Source organism: Ambystoma mexicanum, chromosome 7p, assembly GCF_040938575.1.
Source record: "Ambystoma mexicanum isolate Mex_15411 chromosome 7p, UKY_AmexF1_1, whole genome shotgun sequence".
NCBI lineage: Eukaryota > Metazoa > Chordata > Amphibia > Caudata > Ambystomatidae > Ambystoma > Ambystoma mexicanum.
This window is the reverse complement of record NC_090939.1, coordinates 852,606,814-852,621,532: the sequence shown is the minus strand read 5'-3', so window position 1 is coordinate 852,621,532 and position 14,719 is coordinate 852,606,814. Positions and strand designations below refer to the sequence as shown.

Genomic DNA, 14,719 nt, shown 5'->3' with positions numbered 1-14,719 from the left:
AAAAGGGGGGGTGGAGTAAATAAAGTTGTTGGTCAAGAAAACTTCAGAATTCTTTATCTGTATCACAATAAGCCATACAGGCATGTTGCAAAGGCACATGCTCGTCATTAAGAATATCATCTAAAGGTTTATTTTGTTTGTGTTTTCCTGTCTCTCTGGAGTTTGTGTCTCCAATGTGGCCCACCCGCAGATAGCCACCCCCAGGGTAAGAGTCAGGAGCTTCTGCCTTTCCCTGGCCATGTAAGAGAAGCTTCTCTCCAGAGAATCAGTGACGATGTTGCTAGATTCATCACACTATATAAATATATTTGGCTATAATCATGTAATAGCCTCATAAGCACTCGCAACAAGGATTGAGGTTCTGCAATATAAAGTGGAACCATATCCACAAAAAGACTCAAACTATGCTGGTCAACTAAATCCTTTTTCCCCCCATACGTCCCCAGTAAGCCTGATAAGTGAAGCCAAGAGTCCAATGACCAGGACAAAGGAGGGGTTGTGGTGCTACCCTGACAAGTCCCTCTTTGTAAAACTTTCCATCTTGGTGTTACTCCATCATCCACATCCACATCCAAAGGGGACGAGTAAAGTGCTTCCAACCATCCTATCCTTTTCGTCCGAAACCCATAAGCCTTTAACGCTCCAGGAGGACCGGATCAGCTGGATTATTCCTAGAGACTGCAAGGAATGATAGTGGGATCCTTTTCCAAGAAGAACACATAGAGCTACGTCGGTTTTGGAATCAGAAGATCTATATAATGTCTATAAAACGAGCATAAACGCATCAGTCAGATTTCCTGGATTCATTTTTTAAAATTAATTGCATCCAAACCTCTATATACACAATTGGCCTTTCCATAACAGGATCTGTCTCTCCCTAGTCATGGAAGATGTGGTAATTCATCATATGTATATAGATTTTCATTATGGGTGTTGAAGGCTTTGGCAATCTACTTTGGGGCTTTAAGAATTAACCCATCCTCTGTTTGAATCCCCTGAATGTGTATGTCTATATTCTGCTGGTGTAATTGCCTCGCAACCAGTTGATCAGACTTGTTCCCCTTTTCTTAATATTTCTGTTTAAGGAATGTGAACTTGGTTATAGATCTGTGTAGTCTTCAAATAATTGTAATTCTTTCCTAAATGGTTTAATCTGATTTGTGTTCTTAGCTGGTTGGCTCCTCCAAGATTTGACTCTAAATCTCAAATCTTGGCTCTAATATGCGTTTCCCGAAGGATTTTCTCTTCTTACTAGCTCCCTTCCTCAACAAAAATCGCCTAAAAGTGGAGTTGGCTGCATTCTCAGACAAACTTTCAGGAGCCCACCTTTATCCTTGTCCTAAAAAATACTGTCATTGGCTCAAATCTCTCGGAACCCTGAGTAGAGTGCCATTTAGCTGCCATCAGTTTGCACAAATCGGGGGGAACATAGATAACACCACAACATTGTGGTCTTTCTAGGGGAGAGGGATTTTCCAAGCGATTATAAGTATTGACCTCGCGTGATATGTCATTTAGCCTCCAAAAACATACATGTGGGCGCAAAAAGCATGTGGATGCCATTTTTTAGGGATTCATCGCTTTCCATGTCTATCAAATCATGCCTTTCTCAGTGTTTCAAAGGTAGAAACTTAACTTCCGTCCCCGCCCCCAGGAGTTTTCACCAAAGCTGTGACTTATCGGTTGTAATATCATAGACTAAGGTAAAGTTGACTTTACAAAAAAATCTTCCTGACCCGTGTTCAGAACACAGCATGAACGCTATTACTTTATATGCTCCCTTTACTGTTATTACTTACTCCAGTAGTCTTTTGATTATGACCTTTCTAATTTACCAGAGTACCATTCCCACCCCCACCTTCTTTCTGCCTGGGATAGAAGCCCAAAAGGATTGAACCAAACCTAGATATTTTAGTGTTCTTTCCTAATGTTTGCAGTATTGGGTTTCCTGGAGGAAGAGAATGGTGATTTTTTTTCCCGCTTAAATTCCATAACCCCCATGGCTCATTTACAAATCGAATTCAGGCCTTAAACATTCAGAGTGGCTCTTCTGCACTCTGGCTGTTCATCTTTATGGTGGGCATCTTGAAATCTGAATTATCTTTCTCGAGTTGGATATAAAATGTATTTCAAACTTGCTTTCAAAAGATAGCAAGAAGAATAGTTTATTCTGCTATCTCTTGTTAGCTTAAAGAAGATTAAATCATTGCTGTTGTCCCAAACCATCCCACCTCCCCCTCCCTTTCTAGTTAAGCTGACAGGGTATTTTCCTATGGCAGGAATTTCACAAAAACCTTAAACAATAAAAGCAAAGCAGTATTCCACATTCACGTTGAACTGATATGTTCTGTCTTGTGGCTGAATTAGGGCATTTAAGAATGATGGTAACAAATAATGAAAATTGCCCAGGCTAGTCTTGATTCTATTAAAAACAAGGTAAAATGTCTCCAGGGAACTACCAACCCCCATAATCCTCTGCCTTCTAGTAGTTTTGGACAGCCTCTGTCCAATTCGGCTCTCGCTTTGCCTATAAGTAAGTCTCCTTGAAAGCCCAACTCCTCTTTCTTTGGCAGAGAACACCACTTTAACTGAAACACCAACAGTCAACTTGAACCAACAGAACAACTTGAACGATCAACTGTGCCGATACTTCGTTCTCCAAACGGTGAATAGTTATCCTCTCAGACCATAATCGTGATCTTCATCCCTGCTCTCGCTCAGGTCGCCTACTGCTCATCTCCTGAAACAAATGGAGACGCTATCATAAGGGTGGGTTATGCGTATACATAACTTCATCAATACAGTTTTGCAATACGACCCCTTGCGTAATCGGGGTGGGATATAATGCTCGCCTCCTTGTCTTTAATAGAATCAAGACTACCCTGCGCTATAAGCCTTGGCAATCTTCATTCTATGTCGAGACAGGAGGCGAGCATTATGCTTGTTCAAAGCTGTCAATCACTCTATTTGCTATCTGAAAGACAGGCTTGAAATAAAAGGTCTTAAATGTTGATTCGTTTGACCAATCAGCTTTCTTCATGATATCTTGCAAAGGTACCCCTGCAGAAAACGCTCTAGATGCCATCGCGCATCTCGCTGAATGTGCGCCAAACTAAGATACTGCCCAGTGCATCACTTCTCTAACCCATCTTGCAATTGTGGCTGTTGCTACTGCGTGAAAAGGCTTCCTGCGCGCATTTAAAAGCTGGGTGACCCCTCTCTGCCTCACCTCTGCTGTGGCTACCCCATAGTCCTTAATACATTGCGCTTGCTATTATTCGGGAAGTATGGGTAGGAAATAATTGTTGAATCCAACTTAGTCCTGTTCGCCACGTTAAAGGCTACTCCCTCCGGATAGAAAACTTTTCTGACTATGCCTAGCGCTTTCGCGTCCGATACTCTCCTGCATGATATTAGACATAGACGCATGGCTAATTACCCAGATAACTGAGACTGCAAAAGATCCCTATTTTCCAACCAGGGGCTGAAACAGGATTAATGCTGAAAAGTGTGCAGTAAACAGACCAAAATTTCCCCACGGCACCATAGCTCCTGATGGTGGAAAGTGCCCAAGAGTCCCTAATACAGTCGGCAGTGAGTTGCGAAATGCCTGGCAGCTGCCATTATTGCCTGAAAGCCTGCATGCCATCAGGCGTAGGGTGCCCTCTACTATTAGAGGGTGAAGCTGGCCGCTCGGGCCCTGAAGAATGTCGCTCCTGTGGGAAAGTACTCTCGGGAAATCTGTGGAAAGTTCCATCACTTCTGGAAACCACGCTTGGACTTCCATATATCGGAATTACTAACACTGCCTGCTCTCTGCAGACTTTCGCTAGTACCCTTGTCAGCATGACGAACGGAGGGAACGCGTAGTGGCTCCCGTCCACTGTTGCATGAATGCATCCGTCCCCACTGCTGCTGGACCTATCCTCCAACTGAAGAACTTGGGGGTCTGAGTGTTGAGCTTGGATGTGAATAGATCAGTGTCTATGGGTCCCCAGATTTCCTGAATCTGTGCAAAGATGTCTGGGAGTAGCCTCCAGTCGCTGGAGTCTATCAGATGTCGAGAATTCCAATCTGCTACTATATTCTGTGCACCTGGTAAGTATTCCGCTGATACTGATATCTGCTGCTACAGACAATGGTGCCAAAAGTCCTTCGCTAATTCGGCTAGCATCTTGGAAGAGGTTCCTCCTAGCTTGTTTATATAACGGACTGCCGAAATATTGTCCATCTTGAGGAGAACGTAGCAATTGGCTCAGTCTCTGGTAAAAGCCTGCACAGCAAACAAACCCGCCATGAGTTCTAGACAGTTTATGTGGAGGCGAAGGTCCTCCTCGGAACATTTTCCACTTGTTTCTAAACTTCTGCACCGTGCTCCCCAGCTGGCTCTGCTTGCGTCTGACTCTAACACTAGATCTGGGGTATCACCAAAAATTGCCCTGCCGTTCCAGGCTTCCATGTTCTGCAACCACCAGTCTAGTTCTGTGATGGCTTTCTGTTCTAGGGTGACAAACTAATGGTAGCCTAAGCTCCCGCTGAGATGCCTGATCTTCAATCTCTGAAGAGCTCTGTAGTTGTCATGACCCGGGGTGCAAATCCAGTGTTCCAACGTCCTGCCAGCAGTACCTAGAGGCTGTCTTGGCGTCTATTGCAATATCGACACTGGAGGCACTACATTTCCCAGCGTCCCAGAATCAGACACAGTCATGTGATTCACGCAAGCCTTGCTTCCCATCATTTTCATCGGAAAGCTATATGAATGTGCTGTTAGCACTGTTCAAGCGCTCCTTAACTGTGGTTCTCCTCGTTAAGTCACGCTACGTTTTCTGTGTTTCCTACGTCTTCCTGGTACCTCGATATTGGACTGCTTTACGGATTTCCCTGTTTGTGCCTCCTCTGTTTCCCAACGCCAGGTCCCTACCCTTGTTGAACTTTTCCGGTTAACAAATTTTGCTTCGTCTCTGACGCTGTCTCTGCGAATACCCTGGAAACTATTGCCTCGTCTCTTGTCTTGGTTTGCTCCGTGTCTTGACACCACAACAGGTGTGCCTTTTCCCAGAGGAATACTCGCACACGCACTTTTGCGAGCGTTCCATTCCACCTTCGTCCCTCCGAGTCCCGCCATTGACTTGTGTTGCTGAACCATCTTCTGCTTCATTTTGCTCACTGTTTCTTCACCGATCTTCACTGTGCCACAAGGTTTCTTACTCCATCTACCCTATGGACGCTATGCAACTGGATTACTTCATGCACCATATTCCTCTATATTAAGGACAACTGGACGCTCTGCTGATTTTCCCCTGTTGTCACCCTTCCCTCCGGCACTGTTGGATTATTTGGACGCTTTGCTGCCTCATGGTGGATTGTTATGGACACATATTAGTTGCGCCCTCATGCCATTCAGGATAGGTTGTTTGGGATTCTTTCACTGAGAACAATTCTTGGGGACCTGCCCTCAGACTTCACTGCTTTCACGGTCAATTCCTTGGTGTTTCACTATCATCACAAGTCAAGTAGGTTCTCCGCAGTTTCACCTTAAACTGCAGGTAAGAGTTGGGTTGTGTGGGGTTTGCGGTTGCATTACGTTATCAAGTGCTCTGATTCTTTACCTTGTGACCTCACCTTTTTTCCTCCTAGCTCTGTTGCTGCTCCTGACTTTTCACCCAAGCCCCTGGCCTGTCAGGTGTAGTTCCTCCCCTGCAGGCTGCTCTCTTGGGGGGAAGTTTTTTTTGTCATCGGTCCACGCTCTACGACTGAACCAACTACGAGAAAGTGATTAGAGCAGGCTCATCGCTCTAGTGGTGAACAACAGTAGTGTAGTGGTCCCGGGAATATTGCTTGGATTGAGGCCGCAAGGAGGCCGACTATCCGAGCTAGATTACAAAGCGCAATAACTTTCTTTGCTACTACCGCCCTCAGTTCCTTCTTTATGGCCTTTATTTTTTTTGTTGGCAACTCGAGGGAGGCCTTTCTGGTATCTTTAACGAACCCTAGATATTCTACCCCCTGAGCTTGTCGAACGTCCGACTTCTCACGACAAAACTGAGAGAGGATACTAGGTTTCATACCCATGCGGCTTGCTCTCGCAGGTCGGAGGTGCTCTGCCCTAAAATGAGGATATCGTATAGGTAGACAATGATCCTGATCCCTCTCTCTCGAATGGCTGCTGTCACTGGATGCATAGTCTTGGTTAAGGCCCATGCTGCGGATGCTAAACCGAAGGGGAAGCACGCAAACCTCCATATCTCCAAACCCCACCGGAAAATAATGCATCTCCGATGTTCTACCACTATCGGAACAGTAAGATACACATCCTTGAGGTCTAATCTGACGAGCCAATCCCCTGTCCTGAGTAGGTCTCGAGTGAGGTTTATCCCCTCCATCTTGAAGTGCCGGTACGTAACCCATTTGTTCAGAATCTTTATTACTGGTCTAACTTTCTCTCCTCTGTGCACTAGGAACATGTTGCTGAGGAAGCCCTGATCCTCCTGCACTTCTCGCTCTATCGCTCCTTTGTCTGCTAAACTGCGTAATTCACTGGAGAGCAGCTCCTGCTCCTCCAGGGGCATGAATATCGCTGCTGGTTCTCGCGCTTGCGAGGGGTAGCCTACAAATTCTAATTCCATGCCTGAAACCGCTTGCAGTACCCATGCATCGTTGGATAACTCGTGCCATGCATGCAAAAACAAGAGCGTCCTGCCCCCTACTTTTGGGGTAACTGTCTGTAGGGTACTTGGCGCCTGGTATACTTTGTCTGTAGGTGCCTCTCCCCCTACGGTTCTTGGGGAAACGGGCTCTGGCCGGGAAGAAGCTATCTTGTTGACAGCTCTCCCAGTATTGTTCTCTGGGTCCTTGGGGTCTTCTGTGTGCTCTAAAACGACCAGTCTCCCAACCCCTTTGCCGCCAGTTCCCTGCGAAAACCCATCCAGGGAATATTCTTTGGATAGAGCTCTGCTCTTTTTCTAGGGCCTAATATGTTCTGACAAATTGCGCCATTTCCTTGGCAAAAGCATCCCCGAACAAGAGGCCTTTCGCACCCTAGCCCGCCTCGTACAAGGCTAGGTCACTAAGGTGGTTGTCTATTTTCAACAACACTCCTCTTCTCCTTTCTGTTGAAAGCATGCAGTTTGCGTTGCCTAATAGACAGACTGCTCGCTGGGCCCAGCTGCCTAGGGCATGGCCATCTACTGTAGTCCCTGTAACCGTGGCATTCTCGGCCAGATCCATATTTTTGCGAGCGGGCCTGTCAGGTCTAGGAGTTTGTCCTGGCATCCTCGACACGCTCAGCCCACTCCTTTCATAATGTCTTTTGATACTTTTGTGACAAAGGTCACCATCTTTGGATCTAGGTCTGGAGTATCAGTCACTTTAACCAGCAGTTCAGGCCTAGGGCACTCTGCCCTTAGCTTGGACCGGACTTCTGTCTTCTCATGTGTTGTGCCATATCCTGTGTCACGCTGGGCGATGGACCCCATTCCGTGGATTGAGGATGCCTTATTGCCTCTGGATCAAACATGTCAGCTAGACCCTCTTCCTCTTCTTCCAGAGGCTGTTCGGGGACGTTGGGTTTCTGAGGAGTTTCCTCTTCCTCCCCACCTTCATCGTCCGGTGAGTAACCAGCATCCTCTTCCTCCCCTTTATTATTCACCCCTGGGGTAGGGGGTCGAAAGCCTGGCACTGTCACCCTCATTAGAAAGTCTTTCTTCAGCCTACTCACCGGGTCGACTGGCTTCTGGGGTCCCAGGTCTACCCTGTCTGTGTTGCTCGGGGGTGTCAAAGAGGAGGTCCTCTTCCAAGCTTTTTTACAGCCCTCTTCATCAACCCCTGACTCGGGGTGTCGTGCTGAGGTTCCCTCTCCTGGGCTAAGCGCCTTTTTTTCCTGGACTTCTCCTGCTCTGCCTTCTGCTTATTAAGCATGGCCTCCAGCTGGTGCAGTCTCTGTATCAGGGGGAGCACTCCTTCCTACACTGCTTGTGATAATGAGTCACCTAATACCCTTTTAAAACTGAGGGAGAGGTCTTCTTCCTCTCCTGCAGGCTCTTACCCTCATTCCTCTGAGCTCCATTCCAGGGAGGTGCTCTGAGACACTCTGGCCTCCTGATAATGTGCCATTGTTTTGCTGCTCGATAACACAAGCTTCTGGAGGTAACTCAGCTGCTTGACAAGCCCACAATGTGTCTGGCTAGCGTGCTGAGCACTTTCACTCTTTTATTAATGTATTTTTTGTGCCTGTTTTTCTTAATGACTTTATTTGCACCGTGCCGTCAGGATAACAAGCCCTATCTGAGGTGCTTTGTTTGATTTAGGCACGGCGCCTTCCGGGATGTAACCACTCTGAGAAAGGTCCCTGCATGGTCCTAGCGCCCCATCAGGTGACCGCGAGCTGCTGCGTAGTGAAAATCACCTTCCGCTGGGTCCTAGAGGCCCGTGCTCGCTGTTGCAGTAGGGAGGTGGTGCTAGCTGCCTGACGCGGGCGCGATCACCTGTGGCTCTGGCCCCGACCACCTGAAGTGAGGAAATCGAAGCAGAATGAAAAGGAACGTTGCCGTGTATTACCAAGGTCCCGCTCGCGTCTGTAAACGCTCGATATGCCAACGCGAGCACGGCATTACAGAAACTCTAAAAGTATCCCCACTTTTTACTGACAATAGAAGTTATTTAACGCACGCGCCTTATTACAATAGTTCAAACGTGACAACAATAATACAAATATCTGTGTGCCATTAACCATGTTACATATAGTAAACGTACTAAAAGATTCTCTTATCTGTGAAAGCAGCAACAAAGAAAGAGGAGTTGGGCTTTCAAGGAGACTTACTTATAGGCAAAGCCAGAGCCTGATTGGACAGATGGGCATTCCAAAACTATTGGAAGGCAGAGGATTATGGGGGTTGGTAGTTCCCTGGAGACATTTTACTTTAAAATTAAAACTCTACTACCCCTTTTGTGTTTGAGCCTCCAGTGGAGCTCGGAAGAAACAAAAAACGTGTTGTCAAGTTTTAAAGAAAGCTTAAAATGTAAGAAAGTTGAAATGCTGTGAGACCAGTAATAAAGAAGACAAAGCATAATGCTCGCCTCCGGTCTCAAAATAGAATCTGTTTAACAGATGAGGAATGGAGATGTACAAAGAGCATGAAGCTTCAAGCAATAAGGACTTTTCGGGCCCATTTGTTATGGAGTTAGAGTAGCAGTGTAAACTTCCTGATTATAACAGTAGTCGCTCAAATCATGGGTGTCATTCAGACACACAGTGGCCTTGGGTTTCTGACCAGTCAGATGAAAAAGCTTGTTTGAGAGAGGCTGGCGCAACATTTAGTCTTGGCCTTATCGGCATGAACACTTTGTGCCTGTAGTGCTTTATAGAACCGTTGGAAGTGGCTTTATCTTTCATTTGAGGAAGGACAATACTCCAGAGGGTGGAGCCCATTATGAGAAGGGATTTGAGCCCTGCATACGCCTGCCTTCGTACCCAAACTGATGGATAGATAAAAGGATCATAGCAGCCAATCTTAAGTTTCCGGTTGGTTGGACATCGTTAGAGAGGTATCCTACTAATAAGAGCCCTATGATTGAACTTTATTGGCGAGGAACATGGTTTTAGATTGGGTACATTTGTGTTTTGGGAGCTAATGGAAGTATTTTAGGGCCACACTAATATGGCCTTGTAGTAATCCTGAAGGCTGGTCTACCAGCATTTTGTGCTCTTGAAATTTTGGCAATGTCTTTGTTGGGAGCCCTGTGTATGCTCCATTACAATACTCTAGTTGTGATGCAAGCACTTTGACTACCTAGGTAATTTTATGGGGAAGATTCAAGTGAAGGAGCAGGTCACTTAGCTGGACTAGATTGAACAATGTGTTATTGGCAATTGTTCAGCAGAGTTGTGACTACAAGGGGCCTGTTGATACCCAGGTTGTAATTTATTTTATTTATATTTATCTAGCACACAAGACGCGGCCTGCAGGCATAGTGGTGCTAACATAACAAACAATGAAAAATATAGCATCACACAGCAAGACTAAAATGAAAGTCAGATTATGCGCCGAAGATCAAATAAAACAGAGCTGTCTATTAAAAAAAAAGCAGCCAGATGCAAAAAGAGGATTCTCGTGGCAGCCCAAACATATTGAGGTTCAAACGGCACACCTAGCCATTCTACCTGCATATAAAAGCCCTATATTAAATCGGCTGTTAATCTTAAATTGGCCGAAGCTCGGTCTAGGTCTTCACAAATGCTTTAAAAATAGGGGAGGTTACTGCAGCCGCACCCTACCAGTATACAATCCCTGGATTCATGATTACTCCAGCTATCCAATTCAAGCCACTGAAGAAACTTACATTCTGAAGATATAAGTATGCTTTCAATGCTTAGATGCGGAGGCCATTTTGTATGGTCAAGACAATGGTAGAGATAATGGACCCACGGTGCTTGTAAGCAGGATCTGTTTTTTTGATGATTTAGGAAGAGCCAGAATAATTCCTGCTATTTCTTGAATTGATTGTGATAAAGATGGTAGTGTTCCCTTCGTCCATCTTGCGCCTTCTGGTTTTCTTGGATTCCAAAACCCAGACATGACTAACTATTCAGCAGAGCTGTACTTAACTACTGTATATAACTTTGCCTATATGTATATAATAACTATGCATAATTGTATATACTCCACCTCTGTATTTCCTGTAATGTTGCACCAGATGTACATGTAAGATATGCTCCCAGATGCCCAAGTGCTTGGCTGCGCTTTATAAATACATAAAATACAAATACAAATGCTATATTTCTTCAATTGATTCAAACCCATTTATTGTATTTGCAGACGTTAAGTACCCAACAGCTGGAAACTTTATGCAACTTTCAGTGAAATGGCCTCCTGATAGGAAGTTGACGCATCCACCGCATTTGTCAAGTATCTTCGCAAAGGATTCCTAATTGGAGTAATCCTGTCAGTACATACTGAGGTTGAATCAGGGATTAGTCAATGATCTTTGAAGCAACACAGTTTCAAATTAGAGCTAATGAGATCCTTAATATTAAATGTGTTCTTAATAGCTGACATTAATGTATCTGAGCAGGCTGAGCCTTCCTTCTCCTTGGCCTGTCTAATGTGAAGGTATGAAAAGCAAGCCACAGGTATGGCTTTCCAAAAAGGTAATAGGTGGTATGTTTTGGTATGCATGATTGTGATTCTTGCCATATGTATGGTATAGTCTCAGGAGAAAGAGAACAAGCATTGTCTGTGGTATGATCTGCTTGGGTCAGGAGTCCTTCAGATGTTGTCTGTCATCCTTGCATTTGTTCTGTTTTAGTACAAGTCTTTCTTCCTCTAGTTTTGAGGTCAGACATGGTCATTCAATCTTGTGAGCGACCTTACTTCAGGGCTTGCTTTCAGGTACTAAGCTAGTTGCATTTGGAAACTTGTCAACGTCAATTTCTTATCTTGCTGGCTTGGTAAGAGTAGGTATTTAGGTGTGGTTAATCAGGTTGGGTACTCAGTTGGGTCAGGGAGCATTGGCCAATGTGTTTCTTATTCAACAGTTTAATTACATTTCTGGCTTTATTCTGCCTAACAGGGTAAATTTAGAAATCCGTATCAGCTCTTACTTTGTCTTGAACTGGTATTGGGCCAGTTCATTTGCAGCTGAAGCTGATGGCAGTGGCATTCCCCTTGCACTTTCTGGTGATACTTCCTGCAGAGAAAACCAATGTAGGAGAGTTAAGTAAAAGAGGTAGAAAGGCATACTGAAGGAAAAAGACAAACTAAGGGGGTGGTGGGAAGTAAAACGAAGAAAATAGGAAAAGGAAAAGAATGAGCAAAACATGACCGCAGAGGGAGTAAAGGTTGGAAGGTGGGGGCTGGGATGGAGATGGGCGAGAGAGTGACAAGAGTGTATATGGTTGAAGTAGAAAATGAAATGATAGAAGTGATAATGGTGTGTGGCCTGCGGCTCTTGCAAATTCAGGAGTAGTTGGGAACAGTTGTGATGCGAAAGTATGTTGTTGATCTGCACAATGACCCTAAATTCTATCCTTTAATCGTGCACTATGTTGTAAATGTCCATATTAATTGGTCAATCCAAAATGGTCTTGTGTAGACATTATGATTTATTAAATCAACAGCCGACATGTGTTTCGACAAACCGGTCGTCCTCAAGAGAACTTGGCCCTACAACTCTTTATATCTCTATGGTAGAAAGTTATAGATCATATAAGAATCCTTATGTCTATTGTTCATCTATCCTGGCCCACCGTTGGTTAGGAATAAGAAAGATCCATAGGGCGTGACGCTCATAAGGTAGTCTACTCTCTTGCAATGTATCAAAGGTATCTGTTCCTGTGGATTAGTTCATATCTGTCATGAGTGGGAGTGAAAAATATCAGCTGAGCTCAAGGCTCAAAACAATAGCGTTCCCTCTTGCAATGTGTCAAAGGTATCTGTACCTGTGGGTTTGTAAATATATCGGGGTGAATCCCGTGCTGAACCTCGTGGCGTAGTTAGGAACAGGTTGAATATCAATATTCTGTCATAAACTATATGCAGTTACATACCAAGTAAAGTGCTTTTCCTTGTAGGTGAATGAGTTGGGGGGTGGGTGGAAACTCACTGGTAACACAGAGCAGGTGTCATTTATTTAAATTACAGCAGACTACCCTCAGCATCTGTCTTAGATCTGCACCAGCTCTAGTGCTCTACTTCCTACCTATTTATTGTAGTCAGAGGCAATTTGGCCTATGCTTTGAGTTTCTGCCCCTTTGTCAAAATTGGACTCTGCAATGAAAAATCACTGCTGCACATCCAGCAAGTCACAGTAATGAGTAAAGTAATGCAGGTGGTTGGCACAAGACCGAAAACGAGGCAGTCACACACCACTACCAGGAAAAATGCAAAGTACACTAAATCATGAATAGTTAAATAAATGTGTGGCTCAAATTAAACTGGGAGGCAGGCATCTCTTAGGGATACAAGGAAAGCACACTGAATCTCCCATACTTAGTTCAAGAACTAATAAAACATACATAACCAAACTACAATCCAAGAAAGAAAAGCAAGTGGCAGCTCATAAAGTCACACATGCTGTGTGAAACCAGTAATCCCAAACCATCGCGATGTCCAAACCAGGGGCTTAAAATGTGAGCGCCAGAGATTGTTTTTGGGACCTCGACAGGCCTTCTTCAGGAGAGTTGTTGGACCAGAAATAGGAAGTATTATCTGAAAGCAATAAGCAAATGCCAAAGCAGCACATGTGATATTTGAACTTCTTGCAATGCATTGTGTCTTTCCCTTCTGTATTGAATTCGATTTTAAGTAATAATAACCATTAACAGACTATATCTCTTTCTTTCAAGCTATTAACCTCCAGTCCATCCATGAGCATTATTGCTTCAAGTGGCCTGGTAAGTACTTTTTACACATTTTAAGAAAGTGTGCATGTTGTTGTTGGGATAATTCTGTCTGCTCTCTTGGTTTTACATTATTTGTTCTTGGAGCACTTCAGCATTGCTAACAGTTAATCAGCTTGTGTTAGTGGACCTATGTGACGTGACCTCTGCCCCAACCACCTATCGAACCCTTGCTCCCTTCCTCCCAGGCATTTGACCTCGCTCTTCCAGTCTTTTTCTTGTCCTCCACTGTTGACTGTAGCCACCTCAGGCTTCATCTGTGGGACAACAGCAGCATAAGCCGGTCCAGGTTCCAGCAGCAGGCCCTGCAAAAGCTGGCCATGAGAACCTCACTCGTCCAGCTGCTGACCACTGCTGACCACACTCGCATTTGCTTCATTTAAGAAGAGTCCCTTGGGCATCCTCACAGCCTGACATCCTCATCAAAGGATGTACAAAGACGAGGATATCGCCTGTTTGTGCCCTACATGCCTGGCAGTACCATGGGCCAGACCTTCTGCATCTCACTACCCATGTGTGTCGCATAAACCCAGCTCATCCCCACACTTTACAGAGACTGCCCTGGCAAACGTACTCGTCCACACTGCACATCTAATCCAGCCAACCATCTCCAAATCTCTTTTGTCACTGTTCATGCCATGCTTGCTCTCTAATACCGTCCTACACGTAGAAGACATTTTGCACTTGATCACTGCCAATAAACTCAATGTTATGTGTATTACCTAAACATGGCTCGCACCAACATCCTCCCACATCTTTGATGTATGCGTGCAATCTGGATACAGCATCCAATATGCGAGGAAAATGGGGGGAGGGGTGGCTGTCATTCACAAATTTGGCCGGCCTTGTACAGTACACAGTCAATCACCAATAGATTCCAGGGAAACTTTAACCAGCCAATTCACTCTATCACACAAGGACTCAGCCACTTTCCACCTCATGCACAGACCACCTCGTATGTGTGGTTCCTTCCTGAATGAGAGTACAGACTTACTTTCTACAGCTTCAGTCTCTCACACAACCAACATCTTCTCTAGAAACTTCAACCTTACCTCTGTAGCACCCAAGCAACCAAATCGCATTCCTATCCGTGACAGAATCGCTTGACATATACGTGTTCTAGCCCCCAAATATATTAGAGCTAATGCCTTAGATCACAACCTATCCTCTTCTACGCATCCAAAGCTTCATGGACCCCATCATGCTTGACTGGACAGACCATGTAGCCACCCTATTCTCCTTATTACACTCACTGGCCGCCCAGAAGGGTCAGGATAAACGCCCTATGGTGACACATTGCTTCTTTAAAATAATATTACAATA

General features: G+C 44.9%; 1 protein-coding gene across 6 annotated transcripts in view; it reads left to right on the top strand.

The window, feature by feature from the left end:
• The window catches only part of UBAC2 (UBA domain containing 2), a 1,796,755-nt gene that overhangs the window by 1,299,808 nt on the left and 482,228 nt on the right, over positions 1 to 14,719 (top strand). For all 6 annotated transcript variants that reach the window (XM_069637022.1, XM_069637017.1, XM_069637016.1 and 3 more), the window contains one exon: positions 13,343 to 13,390. In XM_069637022.1, the coding sequence (XP_069493123.1) occupies positions 13,343 to 13,390 (48 nt within the window). The remainder of the gene's footprint in view (positions 1 to 13,342; positions 13,391 to 14,719) is intronic.